Source organism: Amblyomma americanum, chromosome 1 (assembly GCF_052857255.1).
Source record: "Amblyomma americanum isolate KBUSLIRL-KWMA chromosome 1, ASM5285725v1, whole genome shotgun sequence".
NCBI lineage: Eukaryota > Metazoa > Arthropoda > Arachnida > Ixodida > Ixodidae > Amblyomma > Amblyomma americanum.
Genome location: NC_135497.1, coordinates 257,889,700 through 257,912,450, shown reverse-complemented (window position 1 = coordinate 257,912,450; position 22,751 = coordinate 257,889,700). Strand labels below are relative to the sequence as shown.

The window sequence follows — 22,751 nt, the reverse complement described above, 5'->3', positions numbered from 1 at the left end:
CTCAAATTAGTTGAGCCACAGTGGTGAGAGTAATCGCATTTCCGAAATTCTAAAAACTCATATGACCTAGTTGCTATCAGGCGCCTATTGGTAACAATTAAATTTAACTATTAAAATTTAGTTAATTGCTTTATAGGTTAACATGATTCACCTGTCTTTTTGACGTCCACCAACACGAGATTATTATGTCGCAAAAATATCCTCTTTACCTTAAAAACCCTATTTTTAAAAATTAGCGGCGGGCTTTCATGAAACACGTACTTGGTAAAGAGACAGTCATTTACCGGTAAACAAAGAGGAAAAAACATTTATTTTCCCATCCTGGTCCTGGTTGCGGTCAAGTGTCGTAGAGTGATTTTCAGCAAAGACATGTGCTGCATGAATGTAAATATCTACAGTTACGTGCAGAAAGGAAACTAATGTTTTACATGCGGTACAGTATGGGGTATACAAACAAAGTCAAATGAAAATAAGTACAGACCACTCACATTAACAGTCTAAATGAGTCAATCATAGATAACCGCTATAGATTCTGTGAGCCCTCTACATAGGTGGCATGGTTACCCGCTCAGGCCAACCGGAAAACAAGCCTCATGTGGCCGTCATAATACGGATACAGAGGGGCATGACCATAGAAGCAGGAACTCCTGCTCTCCTAGAGAAAAATCCCCTCCGCGATGAAACCTAAAATTTGCTTTTCAGATTATTTGAGAACGTGTTTACGTCTAAGCAGTGTTCTCTCAAAAAGAAGTCATATTGTTTCCAAAATGAGTTCCTAAAACCAGCAGAAGACTGTCATTCCACTGAAACTCCTATGTGATTCAACACACCTAATCTGCAAAGTTCAATTGTTTTTTTCCTGCTGGAAGTGCTCTTCAGTCTTGAATTTTCACATTTCATCCTTCGTATATGCTTCAATGATAAAATAACCTATGGCCCGTGGTCTAGGATAATCCGCACAAGTTACTGCGCTGAGAACAGCATGAGGCCAGCTCAATGCAGGACGAAGAGGTTCCGAAGAACAGCGAGGCATTGTAGAGATGAGAAAGAAGTGTAGGCAGGGCACCTAACATGCGCAACATGTTGCAGACTATAGTGACACATATACGAGCACAAGGCCACTGCGTCTATGTATCATATCAGATGAAAGCACGCAAGCTATCTCTGTAGGCTTCCTTACCACGTGCTTATCCCTCGCCCTCTGTTTTCACTAACCCCTTTCCACCTTCGGCTATAAGTATCAGCGCTGAATAAACAAGCACGTTCTTTGTTATCCAGACACACTGGCTGTCCATTCCTGTCGTCCCGCTCGAGGACGATACATGGTGTCAGAAGTGGGATGAAGGCGACCAGTTAAAACGACAGCTTCCGGGGCTAGCCGAACGTAAGGATTCACGCCATGGAGCACCTAAGGCCGCCCGAACCGCTGCGTTTGACCGCCGATGGAGGAAGGAACTGGAGGCTGTTTCGTCAGAAGTTCGAATTTTTTCTTCAAGCCACGGCATGCACCGACAAGCCAAGATCGGAGGCGGCAAAGACGGCCCTGCTGCTCAGCGTTGCTGGAGAGGATGCCTTGGACGTTTTCAACAACTTTGTGTTCACCGAGGGAGAAAGCAAGGAAGACTACGCCACCGTGATTGCCAAATTCGAAGAATACTGCGTGGAGCAACAAAACGAAATCCACGAAAGGTACGTCTTCCGTTCACGTCGTCAGGGTGAGGCGGAACCTTTCGAGCAGTTTGTACGTGCCCTAAAGAGACAAGCGCAGCACTGCAACTTCGGGGCCATGACAGATGATATGGTGCGCGACCAAGTTGTGTTCGGAACCAATTCGCCAAAGCTTCGAGAGAAGATGCTCAGGGACAAAAACCTGACCTTGGGAAAAGCTGTCACCTTATGCAAGGCGGCAGAGACTTCAGCTCGCCAAAACGAAGTCTGGGGGAAGGCAAATGAAGAACTTGATATGAGCGCTCTTACGGCCAGGAAGAGTGCTCAGACAGGGTCCAGGCGCGACCCAAATTGTACGCGGTGCAACCGCAGACATGCTTCGAGATGCTGCCCAGCCTACGGAAAAACCTGTTACTCGTGTAATGGGCGAAACCATTTCGCGTCTTGCTGCAGGAAACAAGATGACGTCTACGAAGTACAGCATGAAAGCGACGACTTCGAGGTGCTGGACGTCGCTGTCGGCAGCGCTAACAGAGAACGTGACTGGCAAGTGGACGCATGCATTCAAGGACAAAACGTGAGGTTCAAGGTTGATACAGGGTCGCAGGCGAACGTTTTGCCGCTCTCTATGTTCCGCAAGCTTAAGGCCATTACCCTGATGCCAAGCGGCGCCGTTCTGAGATCCTACGGGGGTAACGTTATCAAACATATCGGCAAGTTTTCAGCACCCGTGACGGTTGGCGACCATAAGGTGTGGGCTGAATTTTTTGTTGTAAAGAAAGACCACAGTGCTATCTTGGGCTTGGCAACCAGCGAGAAGCTAAGGATCGTCCAGCGCGCTATAGAAAACGTGACGATGAGCCAAGCTGAACCGATCGTCAAGGAATTCCCACGGCTTTTCCACGGGATAGGACGCGCCCCACGTGAATACAAGATCGTACTGCACAAGGAAGCCCTGCCAGTCGTCCAGCCAGCTCGAAGGGTTCCCCTGTCACTGCGAGAGCCTCTCCGTGCGGAACTGGACCGGATGGAAAAGGAAGGCATCATCCAGAAGGTCAGCAGCCCTACAGACTGGGTAAGCCCGCTTGTCATTGTGTTAAAAAAAGATGGCAATTTGAGAGTTTGCATGGACCCGAGACGCATAAATGAAAGCGTGAAGAGAGAACACTACCAAATGCCTCGCCGCGAGGACATTGAAGCGGACTTGGCAGGCGCGAAGTTTTTCTCGCATCTCGACGCAAATGCTGGATTTCACCAAATCCCACTAGACGAGCAATCGTCCAAGATCTGCACATTTGCTACCCCCTTCGGCCGATATCGGTTTCTTCGACTTCCATTCGGCGTGGCATCAGCTAGCGAGGTATTTCAGAAGGCCCTCAACGAGGTTTTCGATGGCCTCCCAGGCGTACGCGTGTACGTGGATGATGTGCTGATTTGGGGTGCGACAAGGGCGGAACACGACCAGAGGCTGCGCAGTGCACTTAAAGCAGCTGAAGAAGCGGGCCTAACGTTTAATGCATCCAAGTGCAAGTTCGGCGTACAAGAAGTTTTGTTCTTGGGAGACATCATTAGCCACAAGGGCATTAGGCCCAATCCCGATCTCGTGGATGGTCTTCTGAAAATGCCCAAGCCTCAAGACAAATTGGCGGTACAGAGGTTGCTCGGGGTCGTTAACTACTTCGGCAAGTATCTGCCGTCACTTTCACAGCGCACGTCGACGCTTCGTTCTCTACTCAAACAAGACTCCATTTTCGATTGGACATCGAATCACGAAAACGAGTGGCAAGCTATATGCCAAGAGTTGAGCGAAGCACCAGTGCTTGCCATATTTGACCCATGCTTGCAGACAAAAGTGACTGCAGATGCTTCTCAAAGTGGCGTTGGCTCGGCGCTCCTACAACGTCACGGGGATTGCTGGAAACCGGTAGCGTACGCGTCAAGAGCGCTGACCGAATCGGAACAAAGATATTCACAGATTGAAAAAGAAGCATTGGCTTTGGTGTTCGGTTGCGAAAAGTTCAATCATTTTGTTTATGGCCGCCCACTCATCCTCGAGAGTGACCACAGTCCGCTGATAAACATATCAAAGAAAGGCATAGCCGACATGCCGCCCAGGGTGCAACGTTTTTTCCTTCGGTTGCTCAAATACGATTACACCCTCACCTTTGTTCCCGGCAAACAGATGGCCCTGGCTGATATGCTGTCCCGGTCTCCTGCTCCTGACCACAAGGCACCTGCAGACACGTGCGACGTCGAAGTTCACGCGGTGACGATTGTGTCAGCACTCGTGAGTGAACAGACAGCCGCGAAACTTGCACGAGAAACTGCTAACGATCCGTACCTTGGCGTAGTGCTGCGGAAGCTAGCGAGGGGAGAGACTGTGGACGGTCCACTGAAACCGGTGGCTGGCGAACTTTCCGTGGTCAACGGTATACTCCTGAAAGGATCGAAAGTAGTAATTCCGACAAGCATGCGCAGAGATATGCTAAAGCGGATTCACGCAGGTCATCTTGGTCAGGTGAAGTGCAAAGCTAGGGCTAGGCAGATGGTCTATTGGCCGAGCATAAACTCTGACGTTCAGTCTCTGATCGAAAGTTGTCCAACGTGCAAGACTTATGCTTATAAGCAACCATCAGAGCCTTTGATTCTTCGGGCAACGCCTACTCAACCATGGCACCGTGTCGGGGTCGACCTCTTTCAATACTCCGGAAGACATTATCTGTGCGCCTACGACTCGATGTCCAATTTCCCAGAGGTGGAGCTGCTGCCCGACACGACAGCCAGTTCGGTTGTCGATAAGCTAGGTGCAGTATTTTCCCGGTACGGCATCCCTGCCGAGGTTTGCACAGATAACGGCCCGCAGTTCAGCAGCCATGAGTTCGCTCTTTTTGCGCAGCTTTATGATTTCAAACATGTGACATCAAGCCCGGAATATCCTCAATCTAACGGGCTCGCGGAAAAGGGTGTACAAATCGTGAAGCGCATTCTAAAGAAAACGAAAGCTGCTGGCGAGTGTTTCTGGCTGGGCATGTTGAATTACAGGGCAAGTCCTACTGAAGATGGCCGGTCTCCAGGCGAGCTGCTCCAAGGAAGGCGGCTGCGCACACCCGTGCCGGACTTCAATCCCCTGCCTACTGTACGGGTGAAAAAACACCGACAGATAAGCCACAACGAGCGAGCTCTACCACGCCTGAGCAACAACGACGTGGTACGTGTGAACGGCAAGTCATGGTCACGAAAAGCCAAGGTGGTTGGATCGGCCGGTCCGCGGGCCTTTCACGTGCACACAGAGGACAATACCATTCTTCGGCGCAACCGCCGACACCTTTTGGCAACGAAGGAACAATGGTCTGATCACTCATCAGACGACGAAGATTTCGGCGACAACAGGGCATCGTCACAAGGTGTGGCGTCAACTGCCCCTGTGGCTCCGCCGACGCCAGCTGAGCAGTCAGCGCTTCAGCCACTGCGAAGGACAACACGACAGATGCGACCACCAGAGCGTCTGGGTTACGACCAACACTTTCAGCAGACAAGCCAGCGGTGTTGAGCTTGGCGGTGAACAGCTGTTGAGAAGGAGGATGTATCATATCAGATGAAAGCACGCAAGCTATCTCTGTAGGCTTCCTTACCACGTGCTTATCCCTCGCCCTCTGTTTTCACTAACCCCTTTCCACCTTCGGCTATAAGTATCAGCGCTGAATAAACAAGCACGTTCTTTGTTATCCAGACACACTGGCTGTCCATTCCTGTCGTCCCGCTCGAGGACGATACAGTCTAGACGTGGGTGGTTGGCTCGCGAGCGCGAAAAGTATACATTTTTCAAAGCCATCACATTCCACTCGTAGCTTCTTTTCCAATACAACAAAATTATGTGTGTGTGGGTAGGAGCATTTTAGTGTGCTCGCACTTATACTGGCCCTTCTCATTTAGCCATGCCTATCTGTCTCAAGCCTGTTTTTGGCATATTGCTCACCGTGTCAGGCGGCAGCTCAATTAATAGTGAGAGGCTGTTTGGGAAGAACAACCAGTTTTGCAACCCATCCCATGCAACCGAGTCCCACCGATGGCAACACCTGCCATCAGAAATGGTATGAAGACTACCAGGGATCTATGAGTGCAGAGGATGACCAATTCCTCATGTATGAATTGTTATTACCCATTATTGCTGCTCGAACACTGTATCTGACCACCACAACTGAAGTGAAAACCCAACTGCTAACTCAAATAATTTCCATTTGGCCTAAACCACTTGTGCTCGGGTCTGCAGTTGAGACACTCCCGCTAGCCTGAGCCTGAGGAAGCCCTCGCCTACCCGGCCCGGCCAAACAAGTGGGCAGAATTGGGTCAGGTCTGAAACAACACAAAAGCTATAAGCATGCCACAGAAACGCAAACGCTGTTACTATCAATTTCAGTGAAGAAGAGTGTGTAGTTGTTAGAATAAAGGCCAGAAATTCTTCAGCTTCTGCTTGTGTTGGTACATTTTTTTCCCTAGAAGAAAGTACATTGCATTGAATGTCACACATACCAATTTGCTTTTCTGAAAATATTGAACTGAAGCCCATTTTCTGCCTCTTAGTTTCGGATTTATGCCACATAGCCTGTAACACCGGAATCGAATCGCCACCAACGCGCAAGAAGTCACGCCAGACCACAAGGCAGCCAGGTGTCTGCTTGTGTCCTTCTTCCACAGTGCACTATGACACTTGCGGGGCATAGTTTGCTGATCCGCAGTGGGGAAGAAAGAGACGAAAGTGTCGGAGATAGCGGATGGGGCCGGTTTAAAGCACTGAGGAAGCATGCATCAATGTAGGGTCCAGGTTGCCCTGCATCAATAAGTCTTCAATTTTGAGACAGCAACTAATGATTCTAGAAGCAGAAGTGGCGTTGGAAAGAACTCTATTCACCAGCACAAAATTGCTTCGCGTAAAAACAGTCAGGGAAATGACGACCCCTGCAGAATAAACGAAGATCCAGCCGAAGGAGCCATAGAAACAAATAAAGCAACGGCCCCCGTGAATCAAGGGCGATCAATACATTCTACCTGCACCTGTTGATAAAATACTGAACAACTTATGCTTCATGCAAGTGCGAGGTTTCCAAACCAAGATGCATGTCACTGATATAACGAATCTACCAGCAACAATAAAAGTGATCTTTGAGCACTCTTTTCAACTAGCTAACCGGTGCACTAACACACGTAAAGATACCTGCACAAATACCACATTTAATTTCACTCACTGGAAAAGACAGTCACTATCATAAGTTGCTCGATTGAATATAGTGGCCATCAATGTCACTTTTCACTGTCATTTCGCAATCAAAATTGAAAATGTGTGTGCCCAAATTTGCTACAAGCAGAAAGGGACTGCAGCTATTCAGTTGACAAAACTGTGCTGTTTGCTTCAAAAAACATGCACAACTTGGAGACTGACAAACTTTTGTACAGCCAATTTACTGCAATAATAGTCTTCTCACTTAACTGACCTTGCCTCTGTCCAATGCAGTGTTTGCAGACACTTAAGGAATGCAAGTGCATGACTTCAAGCTGTGCCCATCCGTTAAGGTCTCTCATAGCATGCGTTGCTTTGCAAAGTTCTGTTTAACATAGCATACAGTGCTTGATGTTACTACAAATGTGTGTTACGTCTGTGTCACACTGAACTGTGAAGGTCCTCTTGAGAGGTATGTGCAACAAATTATGCCACCAACCACCATCAGCACTTTTAAACTCTACATTCTGTATTTGTACATGGTGTATATTGTAGCCCTAACCATATCTTTTCTTACTATAGCTCCCCCTTCTTTCCCTCTCCGTCCTTTTGTTCCCACGAGCCACAGCTCAGGTGCTTCAGGTTTCGATTGTAGATGCCATGGCTAGCTACATGTTTTCCTTCCATTGTTATTTACTTTTATTTCATTAATAAATATTCCCTAACAAAACAAGATAAGCTCTAGTAAACAAAGTCCAAATGTCTGAAATCTAGACTCCAGTAATTATCTTCCACGCATTCCTCTGCAGCATGATGTACAAGGTATGAAGGACAACAGTGCACAGCATTTACAATCTTGAAACAAACTAGTTTATTACAAATGACGTTCGCATTAAACACTTTCTATGCAACTGGGCACACAGAATACGGTGTTACTGCAGTGCATGCGGTCGAAGTATTTATAGAGAGCTAGAACAAGAGGCTGCTCTCATAGAAAAATGCAAGTCAATTATTGCACGAAGAATGCAGGGAGAAAACCCGTACTTAAATTTCTATGATTGCAGAGATAAAAAACTGCAGGAAAGCAAGGACAGTAAACTTCTTTACAGCAAACCTGAGAGGGGGGAGTATCCCAATCATAAAGCAGCTGCTTGCATCAGTAGACAAGAAAACTTAAAGGTATCTGCCTATGCTCAGAAACACTGATCAAAACAAAATGTTGCTGCTGTGTCAGAGCCTGCTGAACAGCGTCTGCACCTCGCACTCTGCCTTCCTTCACAGGTGAGTGGCTTCGCATGTCATTTACCAGCGTTTATGCCGGTGCAACGGGCCAGGCGTAAATGGGTCATGCACACACAAAAGTTGCGAATGCTGCTGGCTACCGAGAGTGAAAAGTAAAATCCACTGACTGTTTCTTTACAGCATGAATAAAATTCAAAGCAAGCAAGTAAAGACTCCCCCACCCCACCAATTAAGAAAAAAAAGGCACCGATAAAATTTACACGCGCCTCCAACACACGAGTGAATCATATGGACGAGCCCAACGGTGGCACAGACCAAAAGCGGCACGGACTCACGGCACCCGACGGACGAACATACGGCGCACACAATCATCTCGACTTCGTCATGAGGACTAACATTCGCCCAGGCTGTTACCGAAGCGAGAAGCACGACACACAATGCACACACACGGCACAATACACACACACGGTAGCAGCCGCTGTCGCGGTCATCACTCGACGCACTTTATTCGAGTACTGCACTCGAGTTTTTCGCCTGACAAAAGCCTTGACGTACAACGAACGCGCCGCACGTTGCGGTCAGGCTCCGTTTTTTTTACTTCCTTTTTAACGCACCAGTACTAGTTGCCTGGCAGAGAAAAAACCTGGGTAGCAGCGGATATGCGGTTACCGCACAAGGGGGCACTTTTCATCCATTTTCTGCTCCTGAGTAACCACTCACACACAAAGTGCTCCGCTGCCCTCCTTCGGCGTGAACCGTCGCATTGCAGAATGCTTCCTTCGCATGCTGTCAGGTGTTCTTCGCCGAAAACACCAAACAGGTCGTTTCCACACATACGTGCAGCACTCAACGGTCGGTCACTACAGTCACATGGTCGGCGAGCTTCGCATAACGACGGAAAAATGCTGAAAAAGCGAGTGCGCTAGAGCGCGCAAGCACCCGAGGTCAACTCACCAGCGGCCATATTTGTTTTTCTTCGGCGGTTGCGTTGTTGGCGTCATGAGTGATGTCACGCCGGCGCTCAAGCTCTTAGGCCACCTAGTAGCAGCCGACGAAACTGGAAAAACGTCTAGATTTGCTGCTTTCGGCGCAGTAACTTGTCCTTTCTGCCCTATTCCACAAATCATGCATTTTTTTTTTAATTTAAAGATTGAAGTAGCAGCGCTCCGCAAAAAAAAGGAAAGTAAAAAAACTTATATGCAAGAAAAAATAACTGCGTAAAATGGAAGAATACCTATGGAGTGCCTTGAGCTACTTATGAGTTTCTGTGGAATGATATGGTCTTCTGCTGAGGTCTGTTGCGGGTTTGTTTTGCATACGGTCAGACGTGTGTTCCCTCTCTATGCACTTTAATACGACGTGATTGGTTTTGTGAAGTTAATGGTTTTAAATAATTCCAGTGGGAGCTTTTTTTCAGATATAATTATCTCCATTACCTCTCCATGTCACAAACATGCGGTGACGTGGTTGTTTTCGGTAAAAAAAGAAAGAAAACAGATTCTGCCTGCCCATGTAACATGCATTGTGCAGTTGCGGAATTTATTGATGTGCGTAAAAGCATAAAAAGGGAAGAATTAGGTTAGCCTTTATAGGTTATCGAACATATATCCCTCATTAGGAAATGGCCCGTGGCAGTAAAGCGCCAAGTCCGGGTGTCGATCGGTGCTACCAGTCAAGTACTTCATAGCAGGAAACTTGCTGCGCGCATTCACCTGAACATCTACATATTACGTACGCTTAAATTTGCGCAAAGAAAAAAAAAGCACGTATTCAACTGCGCATGTGTTACTCACCTTGAGCCGGTCTGTACAGAGGGCCGGCAGGTTCAGTCGGCAGCGAGGAATGCGTTCTTTTGCTGACAGCAACCCGCCGCGGTGGCTCAGTGGTTAGGGCGCTCGACTACTGATCCGGAGTTCCTGGGCTCGAACCCGACCGCGGCGGCTGCGTTTTTATGGAGGAAAAACGCTAAGGCACCCGTGTGCTGTGCGATGTCAGTGCACGTTAAAGATCCCCAGGTGGCCGAAATTATTCCGGAGCCCTCCACTACGGGACCTCATTCTTCCTTTCTTCTTTCACTCCCTCCTTTATCCCTCCCCTTACGGCGCGGTTCAGGTGTCCAACGATATATGAGACAGATACTGCGCCATTTCCTTTCCCCCCAAAACCAATTATTATTATTATTATTATTGTTGACAGCACAGCATGTTTTAACGTGTGTAGAAGCTATACTGACGTATAACGGTGCTTATTATGGCATTGAATACTCACTTGAAGCTATTTCTTAATATGACCGTCATAATTGTTTGATTCGAGTAGAGTCTGGTATGTTGTGTCAATCTTGTGCGGTCACGTTGGCATGCTTAGAATAGCGTACTTTAAGTGTGCTCAAGCCCAACTGCTTTCATTCCATCATGCATGTCAAAAACTGTTTCATGAGGTAGTACATGATCCCGAAGCTTTTTGAAAAGAAGCTGCCGCGGGCTACTAACAGAGAAGCGTAGCGAGATTGAGGGGGTACGCGGCAGTGTTTTTGTTAGATATGCATGAGATATTGGACGCAAATATGCAAAATGCTATGCTTATTTCAGTAATGCGTTTTATTTTTAGCTATACCTGGTACAGTTCTTGCGTAATTATAATTGAAGCCTCGTCAAGCTACCGCCGGGTCTTCAATAATTAAGAAGCGCGCATATTTTTTAAGCCAGCATGTCCACTAAGCCGTTCACTATGACGCTATTAGTTCTTTTTTTAGATGCTGAGTACTTATGCGTGCAAAGTTACATAGAAACTTTTCTTACATCTATAACTAACATGCTATTGCACGTGTAGGAGAAAAATTGAGAAATTTATTGCACTCCACAACGCCTCAGCAATTGTTCGCGACAAATAGAATCATTAAATTTTCATTCGTTACAAGATTACGAAGGGGTGAGTAATGCTAATCGCAGAAAGTGTGAAACGTCAGAAAACGAACCTTTAAGTTATTCCCTCCTTTATGACCTCTTCGCTTTCGCTTTGTTCAAAGAAATGAGGCACTGAAATCAAGGAAACCTCTGACCACTCTTCGTAGTGGTTTAAGAATGTGGTGCTCCGTCGTCGGAAACCCGCGGAATTCGCGGCATGCCAGGACCATCAGAAGCGCAGTTACCTCGCAGTTTTGGACGACTACACATCTAACAGCGTTATATTATAAATTTCAACTGACTATTTTGCTATAATACTTTGTCACGGAACAGAAGACCCCAGGGCTTGGAAAGAAAATAATGTCAGAAATAAAAACATTCACCGAATTGACCAATTCTTTCACTCCCTCCTTTACCCTTCCCTTACGGCGCGGTTCGGGTGTCCAACGATATATGAGACAGATACTACGCCATGTCCTTGCCCCCAAAAAAACCAATTATTATCTTTCTTCTTTCCGTCCCTCCTTTAACCCTTCCTTTCCTTATTATGATTATTATTATTATTATTATTATTATTAATATTATTATTATTATTATTATAACAAGGGGAGAAGTCGGCTTGTCTGGCGCCTGATATTGCGGCTAAAAGCAGCGCTTACGCTTGACACAGGAGATCGGAAACGCGACGCTGTCCTCACTTTTCGCACTGCGCGACGCGTGTGTCAACTGACGGTGACCCATGGCTCTCCACCGAAACACCGCCAGCGCTTCCCTATCTACTGTCCTGAATTAAAACTATTACGGCTGGCGCAGAAGTGCCAAAAACGTTTCATAGCAAAAACTTTTCACAAAAAAAAATTTTAATGCCTCGCGTTTGGATCAATGACAGCAATGCTTTCTGTTTACCACTAACCATATACCTGTATAGTACACAGTGGCGAACTATTCCCCTGATTACACCGTACGTGGCCTATGCCAGCTCGTGTACTTGAAAAAATTACTAAGTTGAAAGCATCAACCATTGCTCTAATTCGCAGAAACTGAGATCGCGCCAACAAGCCTTGAAAGACCCGCGCTGAACACCTCTCCTCGGCGCCACTCCCTGACCTTTTGTCTACTGCGAGCCCGCTAGCAACTGCAGCCCCACCTCGTTTGTTTGCAAACATGCAGGAGGCCCACACGTATCGAGAGGTACGTTTCCCTAGCTGAACTTGTTGTGGCCACTGCATGTCTAGCAATGAGAGACATTGGGCTCCATCTCGACGGCTATGCGCCGCCTACTACGCTCAGCAGTGCAGTCAGGTATCTCGGTCTGGCAAGCCGTTCCTCTCCCGATTCGGTTGTGTCCGCTGCTCTCTTCTGCTTCTTAAAGGGTAGGTGGTGGTGGTGGTAGTGGTTTTATTAAAAAATAATAGTAAAAAAGGAAGAAAAATATTTTTGCTAGCCCCGGCATCTGTCATCGATACTGAAGTACCTGAGCTGGGGCAGCGGAAATAAAGGACAGCAGGCAGAATGGAGAAATGAAATGAAAGAGGTGAGGGGACAGGAATACAGGACAAGGGGAGAAGTAATATGTACAAACTATTTACACAATAAGAAATGTATCCAGATTGTGCTCGTGATTAGTTCATTTTAGAGGAATTAAATCACACACGCGCACAGCACTGTGTTGGTTACAACTGGAGTGGGGCGTCCAGTTATTAATCCGAAACACATTTTCAGTGCATTGTTTTGCCTGTTGTTTGCATAGAATGAAATATAGTGATGCTATTAGCAACGGTCGGATGCGTATACTGCGGTTTTTAATATTTTAATTAGCTCGCAAAAGCAAATTCGCAGTGCTGATGGTGTCACCATACAGTGGCGGTTTTTAGCAGCGGGTATGACATCACTTAGTGGGAGCTTGATGATTGGACAAAGAGTAAATATACTGCAAATTGTGTTAATAACTAGAGATACGTTTTGTCAAGTTTTTGTGTTTTATATTACATTACGAAACCATCTCGTTTGCCTTAGATAAAAGCGCTGTAAAGCAAGTAAAACAAAAATACACCACCAGAGGCTCTTGCTACTGCTTCCATCGAAGGACTTTGCGCCTCTCTGTAAACATCCTACAATCTAGCACTGAACACTTATGGCTACTCACTGAGAGTGGCTTTGCGGAATCGATCCGCTCGAGCCATTGCACTCTATAAGCGTTCGTTTAGGTCACAAGGAAGGATGCGTTCGTTTCACATTTAGCAGACAGTGCGCATCATAGCTTATAGAGGATCACCGGGCGGCGGCGCCAGATGGCGCCACGCTCCCGTCAACAGTAGTGTTCCTGTATATGTAACAGTAGTGTTCCTGTATATATAGGAACACTAGTCAACAGTAGGGTGCCTCAATACCTGCGCTGGCATTCAGGCACCCTAGTCAACAGCGTGCGCTCTTTGCTCCCCGAGACCAACCGGCGCGCTAGGAGCGACGGGCGATGGTAGGCGGTAAGCAACAGCTGTACGCGCTATGCTAAACGTGTCTGATGCTTCATCATCGACGTGACGATAAAGCATCGCTGGGTCAGCTGGGCGTTCACATGATTGTTGTAACCATGCAAACGGCGCTGCCAGCTTTGGCATGAACGAGTTACAGAGCACAGGCAACCAAGGAGTGAAAACATCCGCCACGTGCTCAGATAGGTTGTTTTGATTGGTAGCATTAAGTGTCGTCATGGGGAGAGTGAAATGGGAATGGGAAGTTGCGCGAAAATCGAGTTGACAGCAGCGTTTTGCTTGTATTTTGAAATTTCTTCGTTGAATAACTCCCCTTCCTATGCATCTATTCTCGTCATTCTTTTTGAGTCAGCATCTGTGCAACATAAAGAATCCATTTGAAGTGCAACCGACATCCGTTCAAGCAGTGTTTCGCAGCCCCTTTAAAGCCTGGACTCCATGTGCGCGAAATAGCGAGGCGACGCGACAAGGCGGCACGGCGACGCTCGCTCCGTCGCTTGTGGGCAAGTTCCATGCAAGTGAAGGCGGCAGGCGACGCGAACCCGCGACGTGCGCAGCGGACTCCATGCTTTGCGCACTCAAGCTAGAGGTGCCGTAGTGGAGGGCTCCGGAATAAGTGCCTCAGTGGAAAGGGCGCTCGACTACTAATGAATAATTAATAATAATAATTGTTTTTTTTTGTGGAAAGGAAATGGCGCAGTATCTGTTTCATATATCGTTGGACACCTGAACCGCGCCGTAAGGGAAGGAATAAAGGAGGGAGTGAAAGAAGAAAGGAATTGGTGCCGTAGTGGAGGGCTCCGAAATAATTTCGACCACCTGAGGATCTTTAACGTGCACTGACATCGCACAGCACACGGGCGCCTTAGCATGTTTCCTCCATAAAAACGCACCCGCCGCGGTCGGGTGCGAACCCGGGAACTCCGGATCAGTAGTCGAGCGCCCTAACTACTGAGTCACTGCGGCGGGTCGACTACTGATCCGGAATGGGAATCTGCGCGCAAATCGAGTTGAGAGCAGCGTTTTGTTTGCTTGTATCTTGAAATTTCTTCAGTGAATAACTCCCCTTCCTATGCATCGATGCTTTCATTCTTTTTGAGTCAGCATCTGTGCGACATAAAGAATCCATTTGAAGTGCAACCGGCATACGTTCAAGCAGTGTTTCGAAGCCCCTCTAAAGCCTGGACTCCATGTGCGCGAAAGAGCTAGCGAGCGACGCGACAAGGCGGCACGGCGACGCTCGCTCTGTCGCTTGTGGGCAAGCTCCATGCAAGCGAAGGCGGCAGGCGAAGCGAACCCGCGACGTGTGCAGCTGACTCCGTGCTTTGCGCACTCAAACTTAGAAAAACGCTCGCAACCTGTTCTAGCCGCCGCGATAGCTGAGTGATTATGGCGCTCGGCTGCTGGCCCGAAAGACGTGGGTTCGATCCCGGAAGCGGCGGTCGAATTTATATGGAGGCGAAATTCTAGAGGCCCGTTTACTGTGCAATGCCAGTGCACGTTAAAAGAACCCGAGGTGGTCGAAATTTACGGAGCCCTTCAATACGGCGTCTCTCATAGCTTGAGTCGCTTTGGGACGTTAAACCCCCATAAAATCATAAACCGTAACCTGTTCTCTCAAAATTTTGTGAGTCTGCCTCATAGTCCGGGCCAAAGGAATATTTCCTCTACGGCAGCGGTGTAGCAGCAGTGTAGATAACCAGCGGCGTGCTTGCGGAGACGAAGTCACCTCACGGATTCTCGGGGGAGGTGTGCTTTCGTTCGGGGCCTGTGCACTCCGGCTTAGTAAAAACAGTCCCATAAACTGTCATCGCAATGTGATTGAAAGTGAGCAACCTATAATATGCCAGTGAGAATGCGCGCCGCGAGTGTTTCTGCACAGTTGAAGCGCAGCGGCACGGTGGATTGAGCTCCGGTACGCGCGGCTAGACACGCATCTCTCCCTGTAGTACGCCCGCTCGCGTAGCCCGCTCCAAATGCTGTTAGCCCTCCGCACCCAACAAGTAGATTGTTTTAATTATTTAAAGAATGCGGGTCTGCCTCTCAGCTGCAAAACCAAATATTTTCTCGGCGGTGGCGATGACCAAGACGACGAGCTGGTTTCGTGAGATGTACCGCTGAGAAACCGTGGACAAACTGGAAACGGCTTTGTGGTGCTTTGATTGGCCAGTCCCGTGGGGGACTTCCGGGCGACGAGCGAAATTTTCTGTGGGTGCAGATCCGAGCGACACTGCAAGCGACACATGCATTTTGCTTCGCGCGACGGCGTCGCTCGTCGCTTGCCGCTGTCGCCTTCGCGTTCGCGTGAGTTTTCGAGTACATTGAGTCCAGGCTTAAAGCACGGACGCACCGGCGGCAATACGCGCGCGGCACACCGCCGGCGGCAAGCGCTTGCCGCTAAACCTACAGCGGCGGCGGGTTCATCTGCAGCGCAGAGGATGGGTCGAGGAGCCATTTTCGGCGGCTTGCCCAAGGATGTTATATATAGAATCTATAACCTCTTTGAGCTTGCCGCGTGCCGCAGAGGGGGAAGACCAATGAGGCGCGCCCGGCTGGTATGGGGGGCTCCACATCGGGCGCCTCGCCTCACCGCGGCGCGAACAATGAGGCACCTAGGCCTCATCATTCGACGCCATCAACGGTTGCGCCAAACTCTGAGGGCGTTAGTCCGCAATCATCCGAGGTGCTCTTGCTGAACGCAATGCACGTTATGCAGAGTCAAGCGAGTATTTTGCAAAACAATTAGCAAGCCGCGGACCAGTCACCATGCGTTAGGATAGACTTCCTTACCTACACGGGGTACCACGACAGCACGGGAGAAAATGAGTACCTGAACCGTCTGCCGCATTATGATAAAGTGAAAGGAATCGCAGACGCCGAAATGCTCACGCGTGTTGTGCCTGTTTCTTTGACGGAGCTTTGCTTCTGCCTGGTACCGGCTAGCCGGCAACCGAGCAAGGACAATGGAGGAGTTTTGCGCAAGCTTCCGCGATGAATTCCTTCCCGCAAACGGAGAAAGTTGAGCGCGTCACGAGACAAGCGCACCCGACTTTCACGGCCTACCTAGAGAGGAGTCAGGTGCAGAGATTTGGATGAGCTGGCTGCTGGGCGAAGCGCATTCAGGGAGACATCCTCTCTGCGCGAGCGTATCGGCCGCCCCCACCCGCATCGCTGTCACTTGAGCCGCGCTGCGCGTGGAATGGCAGCTCAGCGCGCAGTCCATCCAGAGCTAAGCGTCAGCACGGTTTGCTGACTGGCGTGTCCCAAGGGGTCGGGAGTTGTCTGACCGTGCTTTCGACGCGTTCAGCTACGCGTTGCGAACAGCACACGTTGCCGCAGAGAGGAATGAACCTAGGCGAGATCGTGAGGCCGAATGCGGCCGCACGAGCGGCCGCCACTGTCCGCACCGCGAGTTGGAGATGACCGACCGGAACGTGGCGACCAGCGCCTAGCCCGTCGGGTCGCGGGCAACCGTTGCTACCGGTGCGAACAGCCGGGGCACTTCGGCCGCGAGTGTGGCCGCCCTCCTGTCCGTGACCAAACACGGTCGGGAAACGGCTAAAGCCGCCGGTGATCCACCTTCGATCCCGCGCGGCGTACACAGAAAGCCTCGGTTTTTTAGCGCCTTTGGCATGTCGCATAGGAAATTCTGTTGACCTGTCAGCGCCGTTCATTGAGCTAACGATAGCGCGAAGGAAATTCACCGCGTTACTCGATACAGGAGCAAGCGCTTCTTTGTTCGGTGACGAGGTGTTAAACCACTTCATGAATATCCCGACAGGTATATTATTCTGATGTCGCGACAGCCTGTGCATGTAGAAAGAAATCTGAGATAAAGGTGGAAGGTGCTCACACAGCATGGTTTAAAGTGAAAGCTTTACTGCTCCCCTCTGTAGCTTCACCGTGTGCACAGTGTGCGCGCGTTTCACCTTGAACCGTGGAGAAACCACGTGATAGCTACGACGTCACTCAGCCGCCGCCGCCGTCGAAACCGAGCGCTCGCCTCTGTTTCTCTCCCCCTATCCTCTCTACCTGTCCCCTCACCTTTTTCATTTCATTTCTCCATTCTGCCTGCTATCCTTTATTTCCGCTGCCCCAGCTCACGTGCTTCAGTATCGATGGCAGATGCCGGGGCTAGAAAAAAGCTTTTCCTTCCTTGTTATCGTTATTTTAATTAAACCACTTATTCCTCGTTTCTGTTTGTATAGGGCGTCAGCGTTCATTGTGTTCATTGCATGGCATTGGTGTTGACAACGTTCTATACTCCGATGATTTTAAGGAAAGGAAGAGCGCATAACTGGCTTCCTGGCTCAGTGGACGCCTCAATCGCGCTTTGAGGTACATGGCCATAGTGAGAGTACTGGTGGTGAAGAGCATTTATTAAGACAGATATACAGGTAGGTGCTTTGGGAGAGGCCCCTAGTAGGTATCGCCTCTTGCGATACAAGGCGGAGTCCCTCATTGCGGGACCCTGTTGGTCTGACCGCGCTGTTTTAACGCGAGAGCGTTAAGGAGCTCGTGTCGCAGAAAAGCCGGTGAAAGTTTACGATTGGTGAGAGAGAGATGTGGGCTGCATGCATTAGCGCTGACAATATTGTGGCAAACATGCGGTACTGAAGCAATAGGCCGCAGCGTTCATTGGGTAACCAGGCTCTCGCGATCAACCATTAATTGCCATTTGCCAGGGTGGCAGGGTGGGCGCGCTGCCTATTCAGTGCGCGGAACACACTCAACGTTACAGACGCCAAGCCGCGTCTACTTGACCTATACACCTAAGCTTTTGACATCTTTCCAGATTGAGCAGTACTTAAATGGAAAAAATCGGTTCTTGGGGAAAGGAAATGGCGCAGTATCTGTCTCACATATCAGCGTACACCTGAACCGCGCTTTAAGGGAAGGAATAAAGGAGGGTCAGGGTTCGAACCGGACCGCGGCGGCCGCGTTTCGATGGAGGCGAAACGCAAAGGCACCCGCGTGCTGTGCGATGTCAGTGCACGTTAAAAATTCCCAGGTGTTCAAAATTATTCCAGAGGCCTCTGCTACGGCGCTTCTTCCTTTCTTCAGTAGTTCAAACGCAGCTATTCGTGGCAGGGTTTCAGAATACTGATTAGGCAACCGATAAACGCGTAAAGTTTCTGCTGATTGTTTTGATTAGGCAACCGAACAACGCGTAAAGTTTCCGCTGATTGTTTGTATTACTAAGAAAATAAGAGTATGTTCAGATCCTCAAATAGGAAAACAAAAATCGCTACTCTAACGGGGGATCAATGAACAAAATTCTTTGTTCTAGCGTATTTTCTGCCAAGATTTTGTGTCATTTGTCTGCTCAGCGGTCTCGAATGAAAAGGTAATCCTCGTTAATCGTTTTGGTTACAAGAAAATATTTCCTAACAGAGATTTGATCCCAGTGCTTCACTAGACCCTTAGAATTTCACCGTTATAAATATGCTAAAGAAATTTTGCCGCTGAAATTTGGCCCGTGTACACAAATACTCCACACTGTTCTAAAAATTCCTGCGGCTTGAAAGCTGCTGTACATAAGCTAGGAGCCAGACTTTGCATTTGAAAAAGATTGTCGGATGCAAAAGACTCTGACTTACTCTTTTGGCTATGTTTATGATAAATACAAGTGGCCATTCATCTGTTCTGCTAATCCTTATGAGCAGTGCTTCTGGCTCTGTTTTCTTCTTACAATGCATGATACAATGTGTTTTGACATGTTATGGCCTCGTGCTGTATATAGGGTTGAACGCAACGAAGCTGCGCACAGGCTGTAGGACATGTCGTCTCTGGAGGTTTCTGGAATGACGTTCGACCACCTGGGGTTCTTTAAACCCTTTGTGGGACAATGGGACACATATGTCCCACTTTATTCCCTATACCGAAGGGCTCGTAAGATGCAGTGGGACATATACTGTGCTCCCACCCATCTTTAGGTTTCATTTATTTCTTTAAAAACGGCGCCAGCCGGGTGTACTAGATGAGGTAGCGAGTCGAGACCTTTAAACATAGTTTTTTTTTGGAGGGGTTGTTGCCAGTTTTTGGCTATATTCGATCTGAAAAAAAACAGTCAAAATGCCCGGCGAGTGAATCCTTTTTTCTGCATAGAAAGGCACAACTGTAGATCACAACGTGCACTTGTTTCGAAGGTCTTGGACATTTAACGTTGGACATTTTATAGTCTAACATAGTCGGACAATTTATTATTGGGACATCTAATGACTGAATATTGAGTGCTAATTCTAAAACATCCTATGTAGAGTTTGTTTTGGGCGCCAAAATATTTTGTCGTTAAACATTAAGAACCGCTAGCAGCAAGAAGCCCTTCCAAATGAACATGCAGGGTGAAAAAATGGCAAAAATAGTTGGCATCTCGGGTGAAGTTCAGCTCATCGGCAAAGAACACAACCCTGTGAAAGTCTAACAAAGGCGTAGACGCAGTTGGTGTTGCAAGATGGGAGAAGTAGTGCAAACAAGTATAACAACAAGCGAAGTAGTGCAAACAAGTTCAAGAAGTGGTCAGAAAAAACAAACTCTGTGAGGAAACACATGTAGGTCAGTGGGGCAAATGCATCCCGTTTTATTGATCCCAATATAATGCTAACGGGACAAATATGTCGCACTTTTTTCCACTTGTACTAAAATCGTGAAATTTGTCGAGAACCGTTTCTGTGCACCTCGTGCAAAATACAAAATTTTTAATCTATTGTCGATAAAATATCTGCTGTCCCACAAAGGCTTAACACGCGGCGAATCGCATAGCAAAGGAGCCTCTGCCGGAATGCGGCCGCCGCGCCATGTCTGGGTCCCCGCGGAAGAAGGTCGATATGGCTTTGTTCCTCCAGCAACATTGTGACCGCTGCCTGCAGCACCCAGAATCTTCTGCGGTGACTTCAACACCCCCCATCCTGCCTTGGGTGACAGGAACACAGATCCTCGCGGACGCCAACTTGTAGAAGTCATCGACAGTTTGGACCTGTGCGTGGCCAATGACGGAAGTCCCACTTTCGGCCTCCAACCTCACCCACATCTATAGACCTAACCTTACATTCACGTGACGTCCGTGTGCAGTGGTCAACTAGAGCTGACCGAATGGGAAGTGATCACTACCCCGATATTTGTGTTTACTGCCGACTTCCATCTGCGTGGTCCTAAAATTTGTCATGTTGTTAATTGGGACAAATACAGGGAGCACTTAGCCTGTGTTTCCGGTGATGTGACAGACAAAATGATTTATGCTAAGATGGCTGCTACCACGGCGCTCAAGCTACCTGATCATTTTCCGACTCCTGATTTAAAACTCAGGAACCTCTGCGCAGCGCGCAGAAGGGCGGAGCGACAACTGTTGCGGAAGAAGGACGACAGAGCCTTGAAGACAACTTTCAACAGGCTCAACTCTGCCATTAGACGTCATGCGAACAAGCTCTGTAGGTCCCAGTGGGCATCCTTTTGCGCTAGTTTGAATGTTTTCTCACCGATAACGAGAATTTGGCGTGTCGTTGGCAGTCTTGCTGGTGGCTCTCGTCCAAGTAAACCTTTCGCGGCGCTTGCATTGCGCACGCAGAAACATCTCGTGTGCTTGGCAGAGGAATTTGCGGACGCATTTGTAAATTCCAGACCAGGCATTCATCCCTGCGCTCTGTCTGCTACGTCTCCGTCTGTTATGGACGCCCCGTTCACACTTCGAGAACTACAGACAGCGCTCCGCAGCCTGCGGCGTCGCTGTGCACCAGGTCCTGACGGCATTACCAATCAAATGTTACAGAACCTGCCTCTGGAACACCGGAAGATGCTCCTAACCTATCTCAATCGAGTGTGGGAGTCTGGTGACGTTCCCCCTTCATGGAAGGTGGCTTGTGTAGTCCCACTGCTGAAGGTCAGCAAAGAGATAACAGACGCGGCCTCGTATCGTCCTGTATCGCTGACGTCGTGTGTGGCTAAGCTCATGGAGAAGATGGCAAGTAAGCGTTTGTCTTGGTGGCTTGAGGATAGAAGGGCACTACCAACATGCATGACTGGATTCCGCACAGGTATAAGCGCTCAAGATAGCGTCCTGGACTTGATAAGCCACACTGAACATCAGAGGGCTTTTGGACTTTCAACACTAGCTATTTTCCTAGACGTATCAAAGGCTTATGATAGCGTCCTCCAGAGCTCAATACTGAATAGTCTGCAGGTCATAGGCGTACAGGGCTATCTTCTGCGATTCATTCACTCATTTCTCAGTGATCGTAAATTTCGAGTGCGGTTAGGCAGTACAATGAGCTCCGAAAGGGCGGTATCGCGAGGGGTACCTCAGGGTAGTGTCCTGTCCCCAACGCTCTTTAATGTTGTCATGGCTGGTCTTTCCGCAAAAGTGCAAAAACATTGTAGGCATGTCCATATGTCGATATATGCAGACGACATTTGTCTTTGGTTAACCGGATATCAACACAAACGCTTAGCTCTATTAGCGCGACAGGCCGTGCTTTCAGTTAAAAGTTACCTTCAAGGTGTTGGGTTGACTCTCTCGGTGGAAAAATCTGGCTTCGTCCTGTTTCCAGGTAGGGGACGACGGTATGCGCGGCTGAGCATAGACCTTGATCAGTCTTGCCTTCGTCAGGTTAACCACATACGTTTTTTGGGCGTCACTATTGACTCACGTCTGCAGTGGCGACGAGCTGTGGACTCGATTGTGGCTTCACTATCTTCGCGTCTCAATGTGCTTCGTAGAGTTGCTAGTGAGCAATGGGGAAACCATCCTGCTTCAATGATCAGGCTTCACGATGCCCTGGTGACAAGTCGCATAATGTACCAGCTCCCTTTAATTTCCCCCTCGGTATCGCAGCTGGAACGCCTTGAGGTTTTGCACAGAATGGGACTAAGGAGGGCTCTCGGCGTTCCACAGGCTGCTCTAAACAATGCAGTACCGTATGAGTCTCAATCGAAACCTCTTCGGCTCGCCGCTTCACAAAGACTTTTGCTGCAAATTGGTCGCCTCAGAGAGACTGTTGCCGGGAGAGCGCTTCTACAGCGCCTTCGAAAGAGATCTGAGTCCCGGGCGTACTTGGCTTTAAATACTCTTCGTTCTCTGGGTCTCGACCTTCGAGATCGACCTAAGACGTTGAAGCCACCTTGGTCCTTTCCGAGCCTCGATTGTTCCTTGACAATTCCCCACGTTCGCGCTAAGCGGAATTCTCCTTTAGCGGCGATGCGTTCGCTCGTACTGGAACATCTTGAGACCGAATATGC

At 48.6% G+C, this 22,751-nt stretch overlaps 1 protein-coding gene and 1 long non-coding RNA gene across 2 annotated transcripts in view; one reads left to right on the top strand and one right to left on the bottom strand.

The window, feature by feature from the left end:
- Nucleotides 1-1,399: 1,399 nt before the first annotated feature.
- On the top strand, nucleotides 1,400-5,425 carry LOC144114988 (uncharacterized). Its single transcript, XM_077649087.1, has 2 exons — nucleotides 1,400-1,689; nucleotides 4,711-5,425. Exons 1-2 carry the CDS (start codon nucleotides 1,400-1,402, stop codon nucleotides 5,216-5,218), a joined length of 798 nt encoding a protein of 265 aa, XP_077505213.1. The 3' UTR covers nucleotides 5,219-5,425.
- LOC144114991 (uncharacterized) overlaps nucleotides 1,685-22,751 on the bottom strand; it is a 462,217-nt gene continuing 441,150 nt past the window's right edge. Inside the window, exons 2-3 of the long non-coding RNA XR_013311186.1 lie at nucleotides 4,010-4,105; nucleotides 1,685-3,902 (exon numbers count right to left, since the gene is read on the bottom strand). This is a non-coding gene — a long non-coding RNA (uncharacterized LOC144114991). The remainder of the gene's footprint in view (nucleotides 3,903-4,009; nucleotides 4,106-22,751) is intronic.

Coding starts and splice junctions, on each gene's coding strand:
- LOC144114988 (XM_077649087.1), top strand. CDS start 1,400: ATGGAGCACCTAAGGCCGCCCGAACCGCTGCGTTTGACCGCCGATGGA. Junction 1,690..4,710: donor CAAAACGAAATCCACGAAAG/GTACGTCTTCCG, acceptor GTTGAATTACAG/GGCAAGTCCTACTGAAGATG.